Consider the following 22405-nt stretch of genomic DNA (forward strand, 5'->3'; position numbering starts at 1 on the left):
GTTGTATGATTTAGTGTTAGGTGATCCTGTGAGGAGCAGGGGGTTGGACTTGAGGATCCTTATGGGTCCCTTTCAACTTGAGATCTTCTATGATTCTATAAGAGCTTTGTTAAGCAGTCCTCAAATTGCTGATTGCTGCTTCATGGAAGATTTCTAAATGCATCCAGGCAGCTGTATGCTCACTCTCAGCAAGTGTGCATGTGTACTTGTCTTTCAGTGGGAGAATAGAGGTTACCTTGAAGTAAGTAAACTATCCTGAAGTGGCTTTGCAGTTAGTTGAATTAGCTCATTAATTCTCCTAGAAACTAACCCTGAAGAAATCCATGAGTATTCTGGGCAGCAGAATGGGAAATGAAGAAATTTGCAGTGTAGGAATGGGTGCAATTGCATCACAGTTACTGATTGCGCCTTTTAAAATGCATACAATTGTAAGGTATTCTTCCTTATTTAAGATTACTAGGTATTGACATGAAACATGCACATCTGTATTTTTGAATTTCTTGAGCTTTAATTCTGCTTTGCAAATGAAAGTAAGTGAATGATAACTTCAGCAAGCAAGTGGGAATTTATGTAAGTTATCCAAGGGTGAAGGAGAACAATGCAAAACCCTAAGTGAGCTTTTCACATGGATGAACAAACAAGTAAACTCTGGAAACTGTAGAATTTGCAGTGATCCAGCCTGTCTCCGCACCCACAAATTTGCCCTTCAGTGTGCAGCCACATATGTTTGATTTATTTTTGATTGACATAACAATACAAGAGCCAAATGTATTAAAACTGAAGCTACATTCTGAACTTTGGTGTTTCATCATGTGCCAGCAATGCAAAGTGCTTTTCCATGTTGTTCAAGAGAACACTATCATCAGCAGTAATAATAATTTCATAGCAATTAAACTAAACTATCTCTGTGCATCTAAATAAACAAATAGATTGTGGTTCTGTAGAATGTGCATGTGTGCCAAGTGTGAGACTTGGCTACTGGTCGAAATTGAGATGCTTTTAGTGTAGAAGCATTCTGCTTCATTTAGAATCAGCTCCCAGTGTTTCCACCAGCTTTAGGCTTGCAAGAGACTCTGGTGTCGTGGTAGGATATTTTTTACTCCAGTGTCTTTTAGAAACTTTCATACAGATATAGTTCTTGATTTACCTAGTGTTTTTAACTGTTTTACTGTCAGAGGTATTTAAAAGAAAAATGTTATTAGGCTGTCTTTCATTGTCTTCAACCTGCTGTATCAGATGAGTAACATGTAAGTTGCTGACCAGTAAGAATTGTCATAAAATTCTGCGTGTAAGAAATGCTTGGTTCAGAAGTGATGAGCAGTCCCTCTCACAAGCTGTCTTAATACTTTTTTTTAATAAATTGTTGGTGTGTTTGAAAATTGAGACTGATTTTTTTTGTGACTTGGTTTTTAAAGTGGATGTAAATGCAAATTGTGCTGTATGTCTAGAGGGAAGAGGTAAATGCTTAGTTAGTTTAAAGGATGAGAATTTTTGTGGTTAGCAGAATTTGTTTATGTGTGCCAAATGACTTGGGGTTGACAGAGGACCACAACTGCAGCTAGTCAAGCAAAACAGAATTCAAGTGTGAATATTCTAAGCCCTTCCCTTCAGGCATAGAAAACCAGTCAGTGCTCACCCTTGTCAGAATTTTCACATAAGCAAACATTATCACAGTGTAGTGAGTATCTACAGTGGCACTGTGATGTCACAGCTTTCTCTGAGAAGGTGACAGCAGTGAGGAGCAGCAGCAGGGACAACCATCTCTCTTCATCAGTCGATTTCAAAGGACTTGGCAGAAAGGGTTCATTCTCCTACTTCTCAGATCTGGAGAAGGAGGTCAGGCTGTAATGGCTTGGACAGAAGTGGCTTATGTACATCTTGTGTCAGACTGTCTGGTGGAACCCTTCTGGAAAATACCAGTTCAGGGGAAGCAGAATGCTTGCAGAAGCATGTTACATGTGATGAAAAATGGGTTCACATGAAAGCGGTTTTGAGAACAATTTAGTTTTATATTTCCAAATTGCTTTATTTCAGTTTCAGTATGAAATTTAATAAAAACAGGGACAGAATTGTTTTCGTTTTATTTTTGTATAATTCAACTTTATTGAATAAATTTGAGATTTTAGGGCCCAGTTTCTTTGGTTTGGGTTTTTTGAGGGTTGGGTTAATTTTTTTTTGAAGTTTCTCATAAACTCAAACTAAAATATTTTGATTTATTTTCCAGAGGAAAAACATCCACAGTTGTGAAATGAGCCTTAAAATAAACAAACAAATAACTAGTACAGCTCTGCTGTTAAGTTCCAATATCACGTTCACTGTTCCACCGCTGTTTCTTCTTTGCTGTGGGAAGACAATAATTTATATCAGCTGTTTTTCTTGGGATGTTGTGTTTTTCCCAATGCAACTTGTAAATCAAAAAGGGTAAAACTGGGGCTCTGCTGCCCTTGTCCTCTGGCACCCTTTTCTGCCCCATTAAATGCTTGTAGCATTCAGCAGGGCAACACCAATTCTCCCCTCAGGGACTGGAGGGCAGATCTGAGTAAGGCTAGGTGAGAATGAGAATAAATCTTACATAATCTTACAGCTCAGACCAAGGTCTGTCTGAGTAGCTGCTGCCCTGTGCAGAGTGCAAAGGGACCCAGGGGTAATTTCATTTCAGTGCAAAGTTGTTTCTTGTTCAGCAGAGACAAAAGTGCTAAGAATCAGTCTGTGTAGATGCTTGTATCTGTTCGTGTTGCTTTAAAACAACAGAGCCTTCCAACTACCCTGACTGTCTACTGATAAAATGGATGATCAGTTTTGCAATAATTATTTTTAGGCAGTGCATCTTACTCCTTTTTCCACATTTGTCCCTCAGTGTGAATCATCAACTTTTGGATGCTTTGTATTCTTCTAATTTGGTTCCTGACAGCTGCTGCTTTGAGAAAGGTCAAGGAGGGCAAACACAACTTCACTTTTAACACAGTGTTTGATTATTCTGTTTTTAAATAAATGCTTTTTTTTTTTTGCAGTATCTAATAAAAAACCTGAACAAAGTCACTGAGTTGCAAGATTTAAAAGTCCAGGTGTGGTGGGAGAGGGCTTCCTGTAGGGAGTTTGTGAATTCATTGATATTTGCAAGAAGTGCAGGTGGGATTTTTTTTTTTCTTTACAATTAATAGTATTTATAGAGAAAACAAAAATTACTGCAAGAGCTTAACATAGGTCTTTTGATAAGGCTATGTATTCTACTCATGCGGAATTATCACAGTCTGACAGATGTGCAGAGCACAGAGGGATGCACATCTTTAGAGTGCCAGAACTTTTTTCTTTCTCCTCATCCAGGCTTTGCATTTTTATTTTTCATTTTCACTTTCTTTACAGATAAATCCGGTGTTTTAATTGTGAAGATCTTAGAAATATTTGAGGAGTGCACAATACAAGTTGCCATCTGCCAGCAGCTGGAACAGTCTCCTGCTACGCTTTCACCTGAGGATGCTGTCATCAATGCAGAGGAACCAATACTTAAAGTCCTCTTCACAAGAGAGACAGCAGCTCACTTGAAGAGCAGACCACAGGATGTCATCCACATCTATCCCCCATGGTGAGTAAGGAGAAGGGGCCACACTTGCTGTAGCACTGCAGAACAAAGTGGAGTGCTGGCTGCACTGCTGTAGGAAAAACCTTGGGGGTAACGGGAGAGCAGGGCATTCTTGTGGTCATCTGTCTCTGGCGGCTTGAGAGACTTTGACAGATACCTTCAAGACAGCTCAGATAACAACTAAATGTGTATCATGATGCCTCTAGTGTTGCTCAGGGCTTCAGTTGTGTTTTCACTTAATATTTTCATGTTTAGAGCACTAGGAAGGCCTGAGCAATGTCTTATCAATGATAAGGCCAATAAAGTGCATACTTTCTGGTAAGCAAAGTAGTTCAGGAATGCTCATCTGTTGTTGGGAGCATGGGTATAATATTTCAGTGGAAAAGTCTCTATTAACTGTATAGCATTCAGTCTTCAGTTCCCTGAGTTCCTCTTCAGCACAAGCCTTTCTGGAATTCTTCAAAATGTTTGGTCTATGCTTGTGATTATTTTCTGAATTGGATTATTTACCTGAATTTTAAGGGGTAGGAAAAAATAATGAGATTTCTAGTAAAGCAGCTGGTTGGTAGTGGCTGTAGGCTCGAAAGACTCCCCTTCATAAAAATTTAGGGGAACTTTGAAGTGGGAACATTACTTCTCTCTTCACTACCCTCCACCCAAATTATAAAAGAGAAAATACTTTTCTTATGTATTTCAGCATTTGTTACCTGAGTTTTAGCCTCCAGCTGCCTCTCATGTTTGACCATATCCTTTTGCAAAATACTTTTTCCTGTTTTGCAAAGGTCTGTATCTGGTTTTTATCTTCATTGATAGCTGCAAATCTTTTCTGAGTTCCCCAATTTGTAATCTTTTGCTTCTGAAATGTTTTTAACTCTTTTTGGATGCAATTCAAAAACTAAGGGAAGATATTTTATTTGGGGTTTATTATGGCTGCAGATACAACTATTGATAGTTTAGATGTAAATAGATGGGTAGCAAAGGGAAAATGAAGTTCAATATTAATTAAGTCCTAGTCTGATATGATTCTGATTCACTGCCTTTTTTTGTTCTCATTTATCTTTTCCTTTGCAAGCTTTTTTTCTTGCTTTACACTTGGTTTTGTTTTCCTGTTTTCTTCTTGTTTCTCTCTCCTACAAACTTAGTTCCGTTTTTCTCTTCAGGTTTCCTCTATCGTTTTTAAACCACGAGGTTTTGCATTTATGCAGCTGAATCCTTCTGTGTAGACCTTAACCTACATGAAGATTTTTGTACCAGAAAAACTGTTTTTAAGTAGGCTGTGATTCAACATTTCTCTTTGTTTCCTCCTTTTTTCTTCTCCTGACCTGTTACTGTAGAATGCTTAGCATGTGTAAGTCTTGGACTGCTGCAGCTTGTTTCATGTTTGCTCTGGGAAGATGTAAATCTGCACTGATATGATCCTTTCCAGACTACAGGCATCTGCAACTGTACTAGTGTAGTCTTCTCATTTGTTTAAATTTTAAGATGTTCTGGAGACAAAGCTCATTCCTTTATGCATGTAAACTGAGATTTCTTTAGGAAGCTTCATAGCTAGCTATCTCTCTTCCTAGAAATTATGCCTTTTATTTTTTTTTTTTTTTAATATATATGTATATTTAGTAGGATGTGCTTTTCATGTAGGAAAAAGGTAATTTCATGAAACCATAATGTTTGGACAGAGGATACATCTGCATTGTCACAGCTGCTCTCCTTACCTATATGTTTCTCAATGCACTTCATAAATACATCACTTAATTGTAGCAAAACTGCATTATACCTCATCTCTAGTCCTATTTTCTATCTTTTTGAAATTATCTTAATGTCAGTTGTCTCTTTGTTTACTCAACCAACTTCAAAAAAAGTTGGGCTGGATACTGTTAAACTACTGGAGGCAGGGAGGGGAGAGAATGAGGGATGTTTTTGTTTTAGATTATAATTTGGCACTTTTAGTTTACATTAATTGGAAATTGGACTTGTATACTTAGTGGAAGTTTCCTCTATCACAGTTCCAAGCTTCTATTCTCTTAAACTCTTACTTGAGAGCTCTGAATGCTGAAATGTAGTTTGTGTTACTCTGCATTGAATTTGTACTTCTGTTAAAAACAAATGCCATTTCTGTTCAAATGCTTGTCTGTCAATTCAAATGTGTGACTAGTGAAAAAACAAATTAACTAAATCTAATCCTGACATGGTGAAATAAGCATATTTATGTATCTTATTAACATCTTATGAATCTTATTAATATCAGTCAGAAGCAAAAGGGACCAAAAAAATAAAGTAGATGCAAGGAGAGGCAATCCTTGAACTACCTGTGTGGTTTTGGGATACATAATACACTGCACATTGTTGTCCTGTATTTTGAGACAGTTGTAGGCCAGGATAGAATGGGATGAAATAGGATGTTTTGTAAGTGGCCTGTGTTTGTAAGGGTACTGTAGTGTCCTGAGAGCAAAATGTCCCATTACCTTTAAAATAAAACCCCAGAATTACATTCTGACTTTGCTTTTTTGCTCTCGACCAGGCGACCAAGTAAGATGTAGACACACAAGCTGCTCACTCCTGGAGGTGATTATTCATGTCAAAAATTGAACACATCGTTTTGGAGCCTTTGTGAAATTTGCTTTTGTAACTGTACTTGTATGTGCTGTGAACTCAGTGCATAACTTGGTATGTGAAACATCTCCAGCAGTAGACTTGCATTAAGTACTTCAGGAAGCAGTGTTTAGAGAAGTGCTGATATGCTTGTTGGTATTTGTTTGCATACAGAATCCCATGAAACTTCAGCACTGCAGTATAAGCAATTTAATTTCAAAAATAAAATATTGACAGGGGGCTGGTTGTAAGAAACTTACCACTGGACATTGCTCATGAGAGCAGTCCCACTGGATTTCAAAAAAACTTTGTGTCAGGGCAAGAATTACCAGGACTGAACCCAGATTTCTTTGTAACTAGATATTAATTTCTTTGGGTCCACTGCCTTAAGGAACATATTTACAATCTTGAAAGCAAGGGATTTGATGTGAGAATTGTCACTTGCTATAGGGAAAGCAACCCCCATAAAGTGATAAAAGCTTTCAAACCAGTGTGTGTGGTGCAGGACAGAGCTCAGCTGCCTGGCCACTGAGACATCTGACAGGAGCCTGCTCTGATCTTGTGGCTATGTGGAAGTATTATTGCAGTGTTGTATCTAAAGAAGGCCTATTAGCTTGGACACATCACATGAAAATGATTGTGTGTTTTGGGCTGGAGCTGGTTTCTGTCTGGCCAGCCAGGAACAAAACAGGCAAAAGAACTCAGCCCTGCCTGTCCCTGCCTGTGTAGGCTTGCCTTTGGTTTTCTTTGCAGTACCTGAGCAACTTCTTGGATTGAGATTTTAAATGAACACCTCATAATTTTTTACAAGCTAAATCTGAATCATTAAGTGTTTTTAACACCTGGAAAAGAAAAAAGTTCATTACTGAGTTTAATTAAATTGATTTCTAAGTCTTTATTCACTTTACAGTAATACATATCCAGCAAAAAGTAAAGATTGCCTGCAAAGACACAAAAGAGTGGAAACAAAGGCTTCCACTTTTCCACTGGTGGTGATTTTATGGCTTCAACATACCTGGTTTGTTTTTTTTTTTTTTTTCTGTTTGTTTCATTGTAAATATTATGGAAATAATGTACTATACCTAACAGAAAGTAATGAGAGTTGGTATTTTTAGAGATTCCAGGATTCATTTGACTGCTGACACTGCAAGGCTTGAGGATAGACTGTTTGCCTTAGATACTCCTGTCTTCTGCTCATAGATATGCCTACTAGTTAATATTCAAGATAAACTGACCTGAAGAAAATGGTGCTGGTTAGAATTCTTTCCCTTGCCAGTAAGTTTAACAACTTTGAAATGTTTTTCATGTATTTCTGAAGTAAAACTACTAGAAGTATGTGATATTAATAGCGTTCTTGGCAATAGCAGTTTAAACCACAGATCACGTTTGATTTGGACAGGCTCAGAGGTCGATCCATACCTATTGAATGTGAATGTCTGGTATGAAGCCTCTAGTTCAGGAGGTTCATGTGCTGCTAGTTACTGGGGGCAGGGGCAGTATGAAGGGGACATAACCACTCTGTTCTGTTTTACACTGCCTGAAAACACTGCAGAAAACAAAATCCTTGGCTGGATAGCTATTATTCCCCATGCACCTTCTCTGAGACAGTTTATTTTAGGAACTTGGTATGGCAAGTACATAAAACACTTAAATCTGTGACATCAACAAGCAACTTCAAAGTTGTTCTTTAGTTTCTCTTAACCTGTGAAACCATGGGGAGTCATAATTACTCAACTTGGAGTGTTCCAGTGCCTGGAGAAAGTGTTTAATCTGGACTTCTCATTTCTGTTTGCATAATGCTAAATTCAGTCTCTCCTCAGTGAAGGAGTTTTAAAAGACTTTGAATTATTTACTGCCAAGAAGAATAACTCATACAAAACATTGCCACAGATCAGCTGATGTACAGGGATAAAATCTTGTATCTTAAGTCCTTTAGTGTAGGCCAATGGTGGAAGTTGCAGGCAAGCTCTGAAGAAATTTATGTACAAGAAGCAGTCTGGTTTTGTGGACTCAGGTAGTATTCTACTTTTAGAATTATCCTGGGCATGCTGTAGGCTGTGTTGTTGACTCAACAACAGCATTTATGATAAATGAGTATGTTACTGTGATTTTTGCATTGTCTTACCTAACACTGTCTTACGTCATCTGGGTGAGAAACAACAGGAGCAACACAGGGAGCTAACATGAAGTAGGTGTTTTGAGCTAGCATGGCTCATGTTAAAGAGCATTTGGCTTCCATTTGATGAAATTTTTTTTTATCACTGTTTCTCTCACAAGCAAGGGAAGCATTTAAGAACATTTACAGAGTACCTCCCTCTCACAAGAACAATCATGTGAAAGGAGGATCTAGGCTTCACATATTAATGAAATGCAGAAATGATCTCCTGCTCCTCTGTAAAGAAAGCATCTATATCCTTCAAAATTTTCTCAAATTAAGGAAAGATGTGTATAGAATGTCTTTTACATACATTCAGTTTCTCTGGTTACTCCACAGAGAGGCAGCTTCTTTGAATGCTTGATGGATTCGTTTTGTCCAACTGATCAGTGTTCAACATCTTCCTCTCACAAAATCTGGGCACTTATATATACACATATAAATATTCAAATGGATGGAAAAGGGGGAGGGGGGAGATCACCAGTCAGATCCCTCTCATTGGAAAGATGTTGGCTCTGCCTTAACATCTTCAAAGAAAGAATGTAACAATAGCAGAGTGGGAGAACCTGATAAGAGGGATGAGGCTCACTCAGAAGATAAAATTCTACAAAACTTCAGAGCTGTAAAGCCAGTGTGGGCACTAATTCTAAAGTACATATAGGAATGGCCTTGGAGCCAAAGATCAGATCCTATCATCTGCTTGGAATTGCTTCTCGGAGATCATGCAGTTCATGAAAACTGAAGTTCCTTTCAGAAGCAGCTGAAGCAGCAGTAGATTTTTTGCAAGAATTTATTTTTTATTTTGTTAAGATATACTTTTCCTAGTGCAATCACTTCAGAAGAAGTGATTTGTCTTTTGAGAACAGAAATACATACTTTCTATGAACTGAAAATGGTCCCTAGCAAGCTTTTAATATAATTTCTTCAGTGCTTCTTTTGCTTTGTCTTTTCTTGTCAGAATCATTAGCATTTTTCTCCTTTTTTCTTTTAAAAAAATAAATTATTTTTCTTTTGTCCATCCTCTCATGGAAAGGCAGAAAATTTCATCTGTAGAGCTGCTCATTTGATATCTCTAGAAGTGAAGATATTAAGCAATTAATATTATTTGAGTTTCTTTACTTCCCATGTAGAAAATCAAAACAACACAATTTCTTAGTAATCTAGTCAATGAATAGCAGTGTTCCTTCATAGGTGGCTGACATAATTGGAAAAATGCAGAATTGCACAGCTTTGATTCCAAGAGGAAAACAAGTCATTTATGTCATTCCTGTGATCTGCCACAACCACCTGAAGCAAAAGATATCTGGTATTTCATATGTGAGCTATGTCTAATAAACACAGTAACATGATCACATTTTTACAGTGAGACAGACATGCTTATTTTTACAAGTGTGGCATGGATAGACACATTATACAAATGCCATATAGAAAATATAGGTACCATGAAAAACAAAGATGAAAAACCTGTTCCCTATAAAAGGGGTTTCCATGGAGAAAAAAATGGAAACACAGGAAGATAGGAGCCTCAAGACAGTAGATACAGAATTGTGTAGAAGATTGAAACTGGATTTTTAAACATGACTGCCTATCTCTGGATTAATAGCTGATGGTATCTTGACACGCTGAAAAAAGGGAATTTCCACTGTATTGTACCAATGAGGTGCGGGGGTTTGTTGATACATTTGTTTGCTTTCGGCCAAATCAGAGGGGTCAGAAGTGAGCATTGTGTTTGCAAAGCAGCAGCTTGGTTTTCAGATCAAGGTTGAAATGCGTTGTTGCTGGCACAGAAGCCTCCACTGGGGTAGAATACCTCTGGTCTCCCTGACCAGATGTGTGTCTGAACTGGGCACATCCAGTCAGGGGTTGTGCCTCACACCCCCGCAGCCTGCACAGAGCTCACCCAAAAAGAGCACTGCATGTTGTTCTCTGGAGGGAGTCTCCACCAGGATGACTTCTTCCAATATGGGCTTGTAAGAATAAAGAAGTTGTAGAAAAGAGGCAGGAGATGTGAACAGCCTGGTTTATGCTTGGGGTGTGTTTTTCTACATTTTTCCTAAATAATAGATACCGTCCAACTTAGGTCCTACTGGAATAACTGTGGTGTTCAGTTAATGGGAAAAATCTGAATCACCTCACTGTGGTGCTTCCATGTTGAGGAATTAGCACACATTTGAGTCCACAGCTTTTAGCAATAGAATAGGAAAATTGTCTTTAAACATCCATTCCTTACAGTCAGTGATGTTGTTTATGTCTGAAAAATTACTGGAAAAAATATTCAGTGAGAACAAAAATGTCTTCTAATATTCACGAAATAATCTTATCCTGAAAAATCTAATAAAGTTTTGTTTCGTTTTGTTTTTTAATGAAAGGTCTGTACTTGAAACTTTCCAGCTTTTATAAGTGAGGAAATTCCAAGCATTTTGTAGTGACAGATACTGTTAGTGGGTAGTTGTCCACTGACGTCAAAAACGGAGGATGGTGAACAGCTTTGTTCAAGTCAACGAAAAATGTACGGTCTTGGATAAACTCTGTGTTAGCAACGGAGCTATCATTGATATACGAGCAGCTTCACATGAGTTCCCATGTGTATTCAATCCAATGCTAAATTCCAGATCTTGTTTAATGAGCAACTGATGGAGCCAAGACCTGGCACTGCAGTCTGCTTTATCCAGTCATGAAGGAAAAACAAGCTAAATAACTTCAGATGAACAAGTTCAGAATTACTGCAGGGTTATTAAAAAGTTGTGATTTGTATTCCTCTGCTAATGTTTATGACTAACAGATTTGGGACGTGTAAAACAATACTTAATTTGTAAAAAGATTATGTGCCAAAATTCCTTCAGTAGTTTAACCACTGAAGAGCAAGTTTTGACTTTGTGAATGGGTTTCTTTGAATGTTTAAGATTATCAGTAATTGGCTAATCTTTTTTTTTTTTAAAATATACATTTTGAAAAATCGTGGTTTCTGCTTGTTGGATTGCTGTTCAGCACTTTCACTTCAGGAAATAAAATGTATTTCCATAGCTCACTGTGGAGAGGCAATTTTCAAGACAAGTGCCATTGTCTTTATTTATCAGGTGTGATTTGCTACTGTAATGGTAGATGTGTATTTGGAGTATGATTTTTCCATGCAGTTCTGTGTGCAGTTAGATTGGGGTTTGAATATGCTGGATATTTTCTGGATATACGTTGGATTTTCGTGCTAAGGATGCTTATGTCCTTGGGCAATTTTGCGTGGGCAAAGAGATGGATAAAGCATGAGTTTGCCAAATTATCCTGTGTGCTCATTCCCTACAATATCAAGGTATGCTTTGTCAGATTCCTCCTCCTGAATGTCATATTTAAGTGTAGGTAAGCAACAGTTAATTACTGTAGTCCTAGCAGAAATAGTAATTAAAGCCCCAAGTATTTCAAAAGGGGAATGTGGCTTTCAGATATTTGAAAGATTTGGAATGTTGTTACCCAAAATAGAGTATTTAAAACATCTCGGCTATCCTGGGGGGTGGGAGCATGGGAGGGCAAGGGGGAGAACAAATTTTACTGTTACTTCTACCAAGCAGATTACTTATCTTTCAGTAAAAGCTTGGGAAAAAATTCCTGTAGTTTTATGTATTTTTGGCAGAAGAATGTACTTGGGTATATGAAACAGTTTATCTGTGAAACATTCAGTGTAGCCTTTTGTGTGTTTGATGAAGCTTCTCTTCCTACCAGTCTTCCAAGTCAACATTCACTGTACAGATTGCAATGTATTACTTCTCACTGACTGGTGGGCTTCTTTGACAGTGTCCTGAGATGTCTTGAAAAAGTACTCCTCTAGTTACTGCCCCAGTGCAGCCTTCTGGAACACCAAGTTTCTCCAATCAGAAGTTTCAGAACAATATTTAGAGCATTAGAAGTCCTGTACAACCACTAATTTTACCTTTGGGGATTTGTGTTTGGAAAGCCAAATCACTGATGTGGCGCCAAAAAAAAAAAAAAAATCATTACTTGGCAGTATGTGGGAAGGGGGGTGGTTGTGTGTATGGGTTTTTTTTGTTTTGGTGGGGTTTTTTGCTCTTTCTTTAACCTCTTTGGACTTCTGAAATATTACCTGTTTTCTCTCTCCTTGGTGAAAGAGTTAAAAATAAAGGAGCCTAGTGAACTTTTCTGTGGATGTTTTTTGTTTTGATGGTTATCTTCCCTTTTTCTAAGTCTTATATTTTTTTTTTTCTGTAAGCAGCAAATGTTTGCTGTTGAGCAGATCACGATAGTGGACTTTTGCATGGTCTTCCTGGCAGTCATTGTCCATAGTCAGTCCAAGGTCCTTGGCTGTCATAAAAAACAGGATTGCACGTCCACCTTGACACTGCTGTTAGTGCAAACCCAAGCACGTCTGTTAGTACAAACCCAAGTCTGTCAGCATCTCCAGCTAATCCCTTGTAATGTGAACTGAGGCTATGAAGAAATATCCTGAGGTTCTCTGAGGTATTGTTGGGACAGACATTGAGGGTCATAACTACTCCCAAAAAAATCCTGGTGGAATATTTACAGTGCTGCATGCACACACTGAAAGCACTGAATTTGAGAATACTTAAGATTCAGTATAAAACCATAAATTTCATTGATTGCATTTGTGTTTTCATCTGTCTTCCCAGCATGGCACAGCATGTCTGTCTTTTGTGTTTCCCAAAACCAAATTTCTCCTCCAAGCTGAGGTTCGTTTTTGAGAAACGTGGGCAGTGCAACTATGTGAGATTTGTACATTGCATTTGTGCTTTACTTCTTGTCTTCTGGTTCACTGAGCTTGTCATAAATATTAATTTTATAGGGCTGGTAGTTTTTTATGCATTGTGAATGTACAGATTGAGGAAGAGATAAATTTTATTGATATGGGCTGTCACTGGAATTTACATGGTTTGTATGCTTAAAGGAGCTCAGATTTACAGCATATATGTATAATAATCATTCTTCGAATTATTTTTGAAGACATTTGAATGAAAAGACATTTTATACAATATAGGATTGTTCTTTATTATATTCCCAAATATTTCTTACCTTCCATCTCTCACACAAAACCAAATAAGTAGCCCAGTATTTTCTTTGTCTTTTTTGCAGCCTCCTGTGGTTTACAGTTTGAGAAGTTCTGCATGAGGTGATAGTCTCATTTTGCTGGGAGATATTTGACCCTAGGAGTTCGCTTTTGAATCTTGCTGTATAGCAGGGACCTGTTTTCTAGCCATACTCAAAAGCAAACCCATTTTAAAAACAAACTTCAACATACCACATGATCAGCTTCTAGAATAGTCCACCCAAGTCTTGAGAATTGCCTTTGGTTGTAGGTCACTGCAGATACAACTGCAATTTCTTGATTTTTGAGGACTGATGCTTACCTAGGAAGGAATGGAATCCTATTAGGTTTACTGGTTACCCTGAAACTGCCCTAAACACAGCTTGAGAAGAGAACAAGGGGGAGAAGTTATTTCCACAGCCCAAATATAAATTACACCTTTTTTGGAGGGAGGAGGGAACAACTTTTATGTCTATTTATTTTTAGATGAGACTGCATATAAAAGTATTCTTTTCCTGTGTGTTCCAGTTAATTGGTTGGGATTCTTTACCTTTGATCATGAATCTTGTTCTTTGGCAAAGCCTTACGTATTGAAGGCTGCCTTCCTACAAGAGGTCTGAGATTTTGAAATACATATAGTCTTGCATGCAAAGCCCTTCTCTACTTATTAAACTCTGAACACCCATTTTCTAAATTAATATAGGTATTGCTTGGGTTGCTATGTTGATTTTTTTTAAGCTTTTCTTGGAAAGTACTTTCTTATCACATTAACAGCTCCATTGATGTATTTTGGCTATGTCTAAGTAAAGCCATTTTCCATTCAGAATGTGCACCAGATGTATTGGTTAATATATTTGATTTGCTATTAGTTGTATTTTAACTGCTGTCATAATGCTGCTGTTTTATTAACTATACAAGAACTGTGGATGATTTGGAGGAAAATTCTTCCCTGCAAGCTAGCAAGACAAAATACAGCCTTTTAATGTATAACCTCATCAGATGTTCAAACGTATATAAAATGCCTATATTGACATTATAAGGATGTAGAAGCCAGGGTAGTTAGTACATGTGTTTTGTTGCCCCTTTCACTGAAACTGGGCACGATGGTAGTCCAGTGCGTGAGGGCTGGAGTCTGGAATGAGAAGCCCTCAGGTCCGGGCATGGAGACAACGACATTTGCCTCCCTTTAACTTCTGCTTTGACTTTCCCCAGCTTCCTCGGCTGTTTTGGAAGTGACACGAGCAGTCACGCTGGCGCTGTATTCACTAGCATATATTGTACGTGTGGGGCAGAACGCGTTCCCTTTGTCGCATTTCTCCATCCGTGCGTGCGCTCGGCTGGACCACGCCAGTCCTCGGGACCGTGCTGCGCTCTGCATCGATTCAATCACAGGCTTCGAAAATAAATTATTCTGAGTTATCAGGGTGGTTACAAAGGGCAGCGGTGGGAAAGCACCTTCCTGAACAGCATCTCCACGGCGCTTTCCGGAGCGCTGGGATGCTGCCCGAGCCCCCCGGCCGCAGGTCCGTGCCCTTCCCGGCGGCTGCGGAAGGTGGCAATGTTGTCAGCAGGAGCCCAGGAAAAGCTGATCTCACCGAGACAGCGGCAGCGCGTATTTGTCCACAGCTTTCTCTGGCGTCAAAGCTCCACATCCGTGAAATAGGAGCCCGCAGCAGGGATATTTGTTCGGGTTTGTGCGCCATCGCTTTTGCACAACTTGTAATAACTCGGTGCGCTCTCCGTGCTGGATGTGGGGATGCGCCCGAAGCAGGCACCGCGCTGCTCACACAGCTTTGTTGCCCGCAAGGCTTCTCCGTGCTGGCTGCCTCTGAACTTGCAGACCGACACCCATCCTCCACCCGGGAGAGCGAAACGGAGCTCTTTAAGTGAAGTTTCATTTCTACAAAACACTTGTAAATGTTTCTGAAACGCGGTGTCGTTTTCTGCCCACTCCCCCGGGATGTTTACAAACTTTGCTTTGAATTGAGCTTACCAGGGGAGAAACAGAGAACTTCTCTGCATGTCACAGTCACGTTAAGAGCTACCTCCTGGCTATGACAGGCTTTTAACCTCTTGAAAGCCTAACAGACCTGTTCCAGGCTTTGGTGGGGGATCTCTCCTCTCCTCTCCTCTCCTCTCCTCTCCTCTCCTCTCCTCTCCCTCCCCTCTCCTCTCCTCTCCTCTCCTCTCCTCTCCTCTCCTCTCTCCTCTCCTCTCCTCTCTCCTCTCCTCCTCTCTCTCCTCTACCTCTCCTCTCCTCTCCTCTCCTCTCCTCTCCTCTCCTCTCCTCTCCTCGCCTCTCCTCTCCTCTCCTCTCCTCTCCTCTCCCTCCTCTCCTCTCCTCTCCGCTCCTCTCCTCTCCTCTCCTCCCTCTCCTCCTCTCCTCTCCTCTCCTCTCCTCGCCTCTCCTCTCCTCTCCTCTCCTCTCCTCTCTCCTCTCCTCTCCTCTCCTCTCCTCTCCTCTCCTCTCCTCGTCCTCTCCTCTCCTCTCCTCTCCTCTCCTCTCCTCTCCCTCTCCTCTCCTCTCTCTCTCCTCTCCCTCTCCTCTCCCTCCCCCTCTCCTCTCTCCTCTCCTCTCCTCTCCTCTCCTCCTCTCCTCTCCTCTCCTCTCCTCTCCTCTCCCTCCTCTCCTCTCCTCTCCTCTCCTCTCCTCTCCTCTCCCTCTCTCCTCCCTCCTCCTCCTCTCTCTCCTCTCCTCTCCTCTCCTCTCCTCTCCTCTCTCTCTCCTCTCCTCCTCCTCTCTCTCCTCTCCCTCTCCCTCCCTCCTCTCCTCTCCTCTCCTCCTCCTCCTCTCCTCCTCTCCTCTCCTCTCCTCTCCTCTCCTCTCCTCTCCTCTCCTCTCCTCTCCTCTCCTCTCCTCTCCTCTCCTCTCCTCTCCTCTCCTCTCTCCTCTCCTCTCCTCTCCTCTCCTCTCTCCTCTCTCCCTCTCCTCTCCTCCTCTCCTCTCCTCTCCTCTCCTCTCCTCTCCTCTCCTCTCCTCTCCTCTCCTCTCCTCTCCTCTCCTCTCCTCTCCTCTCCTCTCCTCTCCCCTCTCCTTATTTCAGCTAACTCAGTGAATCGTTTTAACTTCTCCAAATTATTCTTTCAAAGACTTTTGTGTCTTGTGATTTTTAACATTTTTCCCGTCTAATGCTAATTCTTGACCCTTAACGGAAAGTGTGAGAAAGTTCTTGGTTTATGTTATCCCATTATTTTCCTCTTGACTGTTTTGATGCTGCACTGGTAAATAGAGCATTGATTTTAAATTATCACGGAACCTTTCAACACAATCACTGGGTTCACCTCTCATTCTGTGTTCCTTACCAAGCTTTTCTGACAAGATGTAATAGATTTAAACCATTTAGGAGGTCAAATGGGGAAAAAAATAAATATTCTTAATGTACTTTATGGTAAGTAGCGAGTAAATAGGATGATATTACCTTGTAATCCTCCATCTTCCTCCTTAACTTTATTTGCAACACAGATGACAATTTTTGTTGGACTTAGTGTCTAGTTACTTGTTCTTCATAAGACAGGAAAGCAGAGCTAAGGTAACTAATGCTATACAACTTGGGAGATGGTGAAGTTGTGTGTGTGTGTGTGTTTGTATCTTCTTCCTGACTCACGTATTGGACATGCTATTCCCTGCATTAACTAGACACTGAAGGTTTCTACAATTGCTTTGGTCTCTGTTAAGCAAAGATTGTTTGCTGGGTACCAAAATTTGTTGCTGTGTGGATACTTTGCCTACCACCACTCTTCACTGTATTGCACAGTGGCCCAGTAGTTGTCCAGGAGAACCATGGGCAATGACTCCTTAGTTGTAAAAAAAATGTAAAGAAAGACTTTCAGAAACTAGCTGGGATTTTGAGCAGTTAGTCTGGCAGAAACTGCTATATTCTGTCTGTCCAATTCAAAGCCAGCGAAAGCTTTCTGTTTTGCTGTACTATGTGGGAGGATTTTCAGTTTCAAAATTGAAACTGGAAAAAATAATCTCCAAGTCCAAACAGGAGAATTTAAGATATGCCAGGTTGTTACCACTGTAATTTTTGTAATTATTTCTTTTTGTAGTAATAGTCTTATTACTTTAAGAAGAAAGTGAAATATTTCACCTTGGGACTTTCTTTAAACACTGCTGAGTAATGCAGTCTCACATTGTTGCAATAATAATTTGACTCAGGAAAAGGCTTTGTGATCATAAAATTTCCATGTTAAAGGAAGTAGATGCTACACACAATATAAAGCATGGAAATAAACACATTTAGAATGTTGTCTTCTCTTTTCAAACCAAAGGAAAAGAAAATACTTCTCTGTGATTTCAGAGTGTTGTTAACAAGCCCTCATAGCTATTAGGAGCCTAAAATAGTAAACAGCTTAGTAACAAAATTATATTAATAAACCTAACATCAAATTACAAAGTTATGTACATATGGTTCCATTTTACACAACAAAAGGAGGTTTTCTGAAGTCCATTTGCCTAAAACAAAGGTTTTAATGGAATAGTATAGTGATTTGGCCTCATCTCTGCTTATCCTTTTTTTGAATATAAATATGAGTGCCAAGACAATTAACTGGGTAATTTACCCAGGCAGACAGAGCAGAATTTCTGTAGGTAGGCCCTGCTTTAAGGGCAGGTTGGCGTGCTGTCTCCTGTTCAAGTGCATATCGACCTTCAAAGCGTCTTAGCACTGGGGATAGTTCACCCTCAGGAAGTTTAGTTTAGATAAGCATCTGAATTTTTTTGGGTACCGAAATCTGGAATGCAGGAGCAAAATCTGATGAGCATGGGCTCTCATATCTGAGTCAGCGATGGGGCTGGATCCACTCCTGTTGTTCAGCACTTCCACTGCCAGGCCCAGCCAGAAGCAGAAAACAAGGCATGCGTGAGAAGAAAAACCAGGGAGAAGAGCAGGGAGCATACCTCAAAAAAGTATGAGCAGGCTTCAAAACAGAGTTTGTGTCGGTTGTGTGAGAAGGTGAGGAGCTGTGAAGAAACTCACACCTTCTCCCAGCAGGGCCTTCCAAAACCTCAGGGCGAGTTTGGTTCTCAGGAGGCTCTTGGCTTAGCCCTCTGTAGGCGGGGCTGTGCATCATTAGCACCTGGAGTCTGGGCTGTTTCGCTTGCCAGATGTAAAAGTGAACCTGTGAAATTAAGGGTTTTTTTCCCCCTCCTTCTAATGCTTTGCAGTTAGCATTATTTCAGGTGTCACAGGGCACACTGATATCAATTGATATTTTCGACTTGGAGAAAAAACTATTCACTCGAATGGATAGTTCTTGCTTGCAGTCTAAGCAAGAAAGATATGGAAAAGTAAGCAGGATTAAGAGAGCTGATGTATTTTTTGTAGTGATCTCTGTTTATCACTCTGTTTTCTGATCTTTTTTCCTCTGCGCCCATTGTTTTCTGAACCTTGTTACTCACTAATTGAACCCTTTTCTGTAACTTAAAGAAAATGGCTTCTGCCTCTAGAACTCAAGTGAACTGCTGTGGTTCTGCCACAGCAAATATCTGTCACTTTATGTAGGTGTTTTGCTGAAAACGAATCTTTAAAGTATTTGTAGTCTTCTGAGGCTGAATTTCCAATCTAGTGTCCATTTCATCTGCAGAGATCAGAGCACTTGCCAGATTTTGACAGGAGAAAGTTGACCATGACTGAATGGTAATGCATGCTGGGAACAAGGCTTGTAAATCACAGGTTCGTGAAGCAGCCTCCTGAAAACACACCTGAAAGCTTAATTCTGTGCACCATGCATAGAAGGAAGTTCTTGTGACTTCATTCATGCTTTTGGCATCCCAATGTTATTTCTGGTGATAAAAGAATAATAGAATGAATAAGCAGCTGAAACACAAGAGAAGAGAGTGAATTTAATCTTCAGGGAAGGTGAGAACACACCCCAGTTCTCATCACTTCTGTATGCCGTGCCTGTTCTAATCTCCATCCAAACTTCAATGCTAGGGATTAAATTGTCAATCATTTCTAGAAGTTCATCTTTCAGAAATTCTAAACTCTGCTTTTCAGAAGTGACCTGGTATTGATTTGCATGTATTTACATTTTGATAAGATGAAATAAAAAAAAAAAAAATCTGAAGAAAAAAAGGGAAAATTTTTAAATCCCTAACATATACCTAAAAAAACCTTCTGTATATCTAGCTTTACATGTAGTATGAAATAAAAAGTAGAAAATGGAGAAAAATGTCAAGCACCATAAAGTGTATAGTATTTTTCAATGGTTATGGGCCACCTTAGCTTGGCTTAATTTCAGAAGGTATTAAAGGACATACTTCACTTTCTTTGCTATTAAGCTTAGGAAATTGAGCAGTTCTACTGAGACACTACTTTTTTTTAGGTAATACAATATTTTTGTTGCATTTCTTCTTACTTCTGTTTTTTAGTAATAGAAATGTCTTGTACTTTTTTCTCACTTTGTTGTAAAATACAAAAAAAAAAGGGTATTTTTAATAGTCATGTATAATGATGGCTGGCTGTTGACATCAGTGAACTTGAGTTCAATTTTTAGGTGTATATATTAAAGTACAGATCAGCTGGGTTTTTGAGCTGACTGATGATTTTTCAGGGCTCTACTGACTTTTATGAAATAAAATTAATGAGTCTCATTGTCAACTTCCTGAACAATACGGATTTGTTGGTCACTGGAATACTCATGACCTCTGGAGAACAGCACAAAAAAGGTGGCTTTGGGTTTTCTAGCTGGTCAGATGTGGCCAGCTGGTATAACAAAGGCAAGAACACTTGGAGGATGTTCTTACCAGGAAAGCAGTGTGTTTACTTAGCCTGTGGTTCTTCAGAGAGCAGGTTTCCCTAAAAAAGTTGTAGGTGGCATGAGGTTGGTCAGAGGGCAGACACTTGTTTGACCTTTTGGTAACAAGTCCTTAGACTAAAAGAAAACCCAAACATGTTTTTATTTCTTAAATTGCCACAAATGCAGTGAGAAGCTGAGGAACTGGGACTGAGGGATGGCTGCAAGTTTTGGACTCATCTGGATCTTCATGTGTAGAACTGCAGCTGCACAGACAGTATAACCCTAACAGCTGATTATGATTAATATTGAAAGTAATGCAGCTGTCTTGCTTAGTGCTTCCAAATCTTTATTTTTTCATTGGGTCAGTCAACATTGAGAAATTTGTATTTATTATGTAAATATTTGGGGAAAGTGATATATATGAACACTTTACTACCACCAGTCATACGCTTTAGCTATTCAGGATGAGTTTTGGCTTCCTTTGTATTCCCTGGAAAATTATGATTAAACTAACATCTACACATTAGGGTTTTGTTGGTTTGGGAGTGGTGAAATGATGTATTTTACACTTCTTGTTCACAATTAGAGATGTGAAATAGAAAGGTGTCTACTGAAGAGCTCTTCCTTTGCATCCTCTAGAAATGAAGGTATTTCTATATGGGTTCTTTTTCCCCACCATATTTCCTAGCCTACCATCCTGCTCCTTTGGCATGGTGGAATTAGGATACTCTCAGTTTTATCATTGATCTGGTGACAAGGTTTTTTTTGTTTTGTTTTGTTTTGTTTTTAAACACTGACTTTGATACAGTGATTGACTAAAATATGCAGAGATTCTTTTTTTTTCCAGGCAAAATATTTTATAGGATCTTTAAAATATATGTCCCAGAAATATCAGACTAAGTGGACTAAATGCTATTGAAAGGAGTAAACTCCTGCTATTGAGGAGTAAACCCTCAACTGAAGGGCTGCAGCTCAACCTAGAATCTCTTTTGTGTAGTTTTAGCTACCAGCTAGTTTAAGAGTAGAATAAAATAATGCCATTTAATAATGTATTCTCATAACTGAAATTAGAGAGGATTAGAAGGAAATTAGAAGGATTGAAATCCCATCTGTTATGTGTTCGAGGCTAGGTACTGAATGAAGAAAGAAGGAAAGGGAGAAGATCCGGGTTGGATACAGGCTGCCTGCCTTGGTATCATGTCATGTATCTCGTGAATGTCTTAGGAGTGTAAAAACAACCCACCCTGCAGCAGCGTGTCCCTGTTTTCCTTGGCACCCTTCTGCCGCCTGCCTTCAAGTGAAGAAATCAGAAGTCAAGGGAAAGAATCGCCAAAGTCAGCGCCTAAGCTGATTTAAGCCCACGGGGGGTCTGAAGTTTATCCGAAGCACAGACTCCTATGTTAGGGGAAGGGGTACAGGGATACGTGGGTATGGAGCGGCTCTGCTGCAGCGTGAGCCCCACAGTCGCCCCATTCCAGGTTCATTCTGGTTCAGGGTTTGTGGGGAGACCAGGAAAATCCCGGGAGCGGGGCACGGGCCGGCGGCGGGACCAGCCCTGGACTTTCCGGGCCCGGCCGCGGCGGGAGGAGGAGGAGGAATGCTGCCGCCCTGACGTCAGGAGCTGCTCCTGGGAATGTTTTGCATTCCTCTTCCTGGCAGTGGTCAGGTGGCTTCCAGCAAGAAGGAAGGAACAGCCGCTTCCAAAAAGAGAGGGGAAAAAAAAAAAAGGGGGGGGGGGGGGCATTGAGAGCGCGCGGAGGAAAAGAACACTTTATAATAAAAGTATTGTGGGGGAGGCACTTTTATTAAAAGCCAGATTGGGAATTGGAACCAGATGTTCTGCATTCGAAAGCTGCACGAATGTTAAACGCGTTTATTAATGACTGTGATGGCTGAGGTATTTGGCTGTCTGCCTCGCTTTAATCTCATTGCTCCGTATTAAAAAACAGTTGAGAAAAACATTTTTTTTTTTTTTTTGTACCCGACTTTAGGCAGTTTCCTTTATACAAATATTCGTTAAAAAAAAAAAGGCAAGATTTTTGTGGGACATATGCCACATATATGAAAGCAAGAAACAAGCAGTGAAATGTCAACATTTGTCTTGTTCTGTTAGTTTTAACATATATGTTGTGCTGAAAATTATTTTCTTGCAATTTTGTTTCCTTCTTGATTTGTGGTTGTTGGAAAATGCACATGATGTAAGCTGGAGAAGTCAGAACATGCAATTATTGCTGTTCACAAAGTACTTCCTATTCCCTTAACTCTCCCTCTTTAAAGTCCCTGTCAAAGCCTG

General features: G+C 39.8%; 1 protein-coding gene across 2 annotated transcripts in view; it reads left to right on the top strand.

Moving 5' to 3' along the window:
* The window catches only part of SPIDR (scaffold protein involved in DNA repair), a 196647-nt gene that overhangs the window by 70961 nt on the left and 103281 nt on the right, over positions 1-22405 (top strand). For both annotated transcript variants that reach the window (XR_008436331.1, XM_053973781.1), the window contains exon 8: positions 3364-3583. Coding sequence is in view for 1 of the 2 variants with exons in the window: in XM_053973781.1 (XP_053829756.1) it covers positions 3364-3583 (220 nt within the window). In the remaining variant the exon portion in view is untranslated. The remainder of the gene's footprint in view (positions 1-3363; positions 3584-22405) is intronic.

The sequence above is a fragment of the Vidua macroura genome, chromosome 1 (genome assembly GCF_024509145.1).
Source record: "Vidua macroura isolate BioBank_ID:100142 chromosome 1, ASM2450914v1, whole genome shotgun sequence".
Classification (NCBI taxonomy): Eukaryota; Metazoa; Chordata; class Aves; order Passeriformes; family Viduidae; genus Vidua; species Vidua macroura.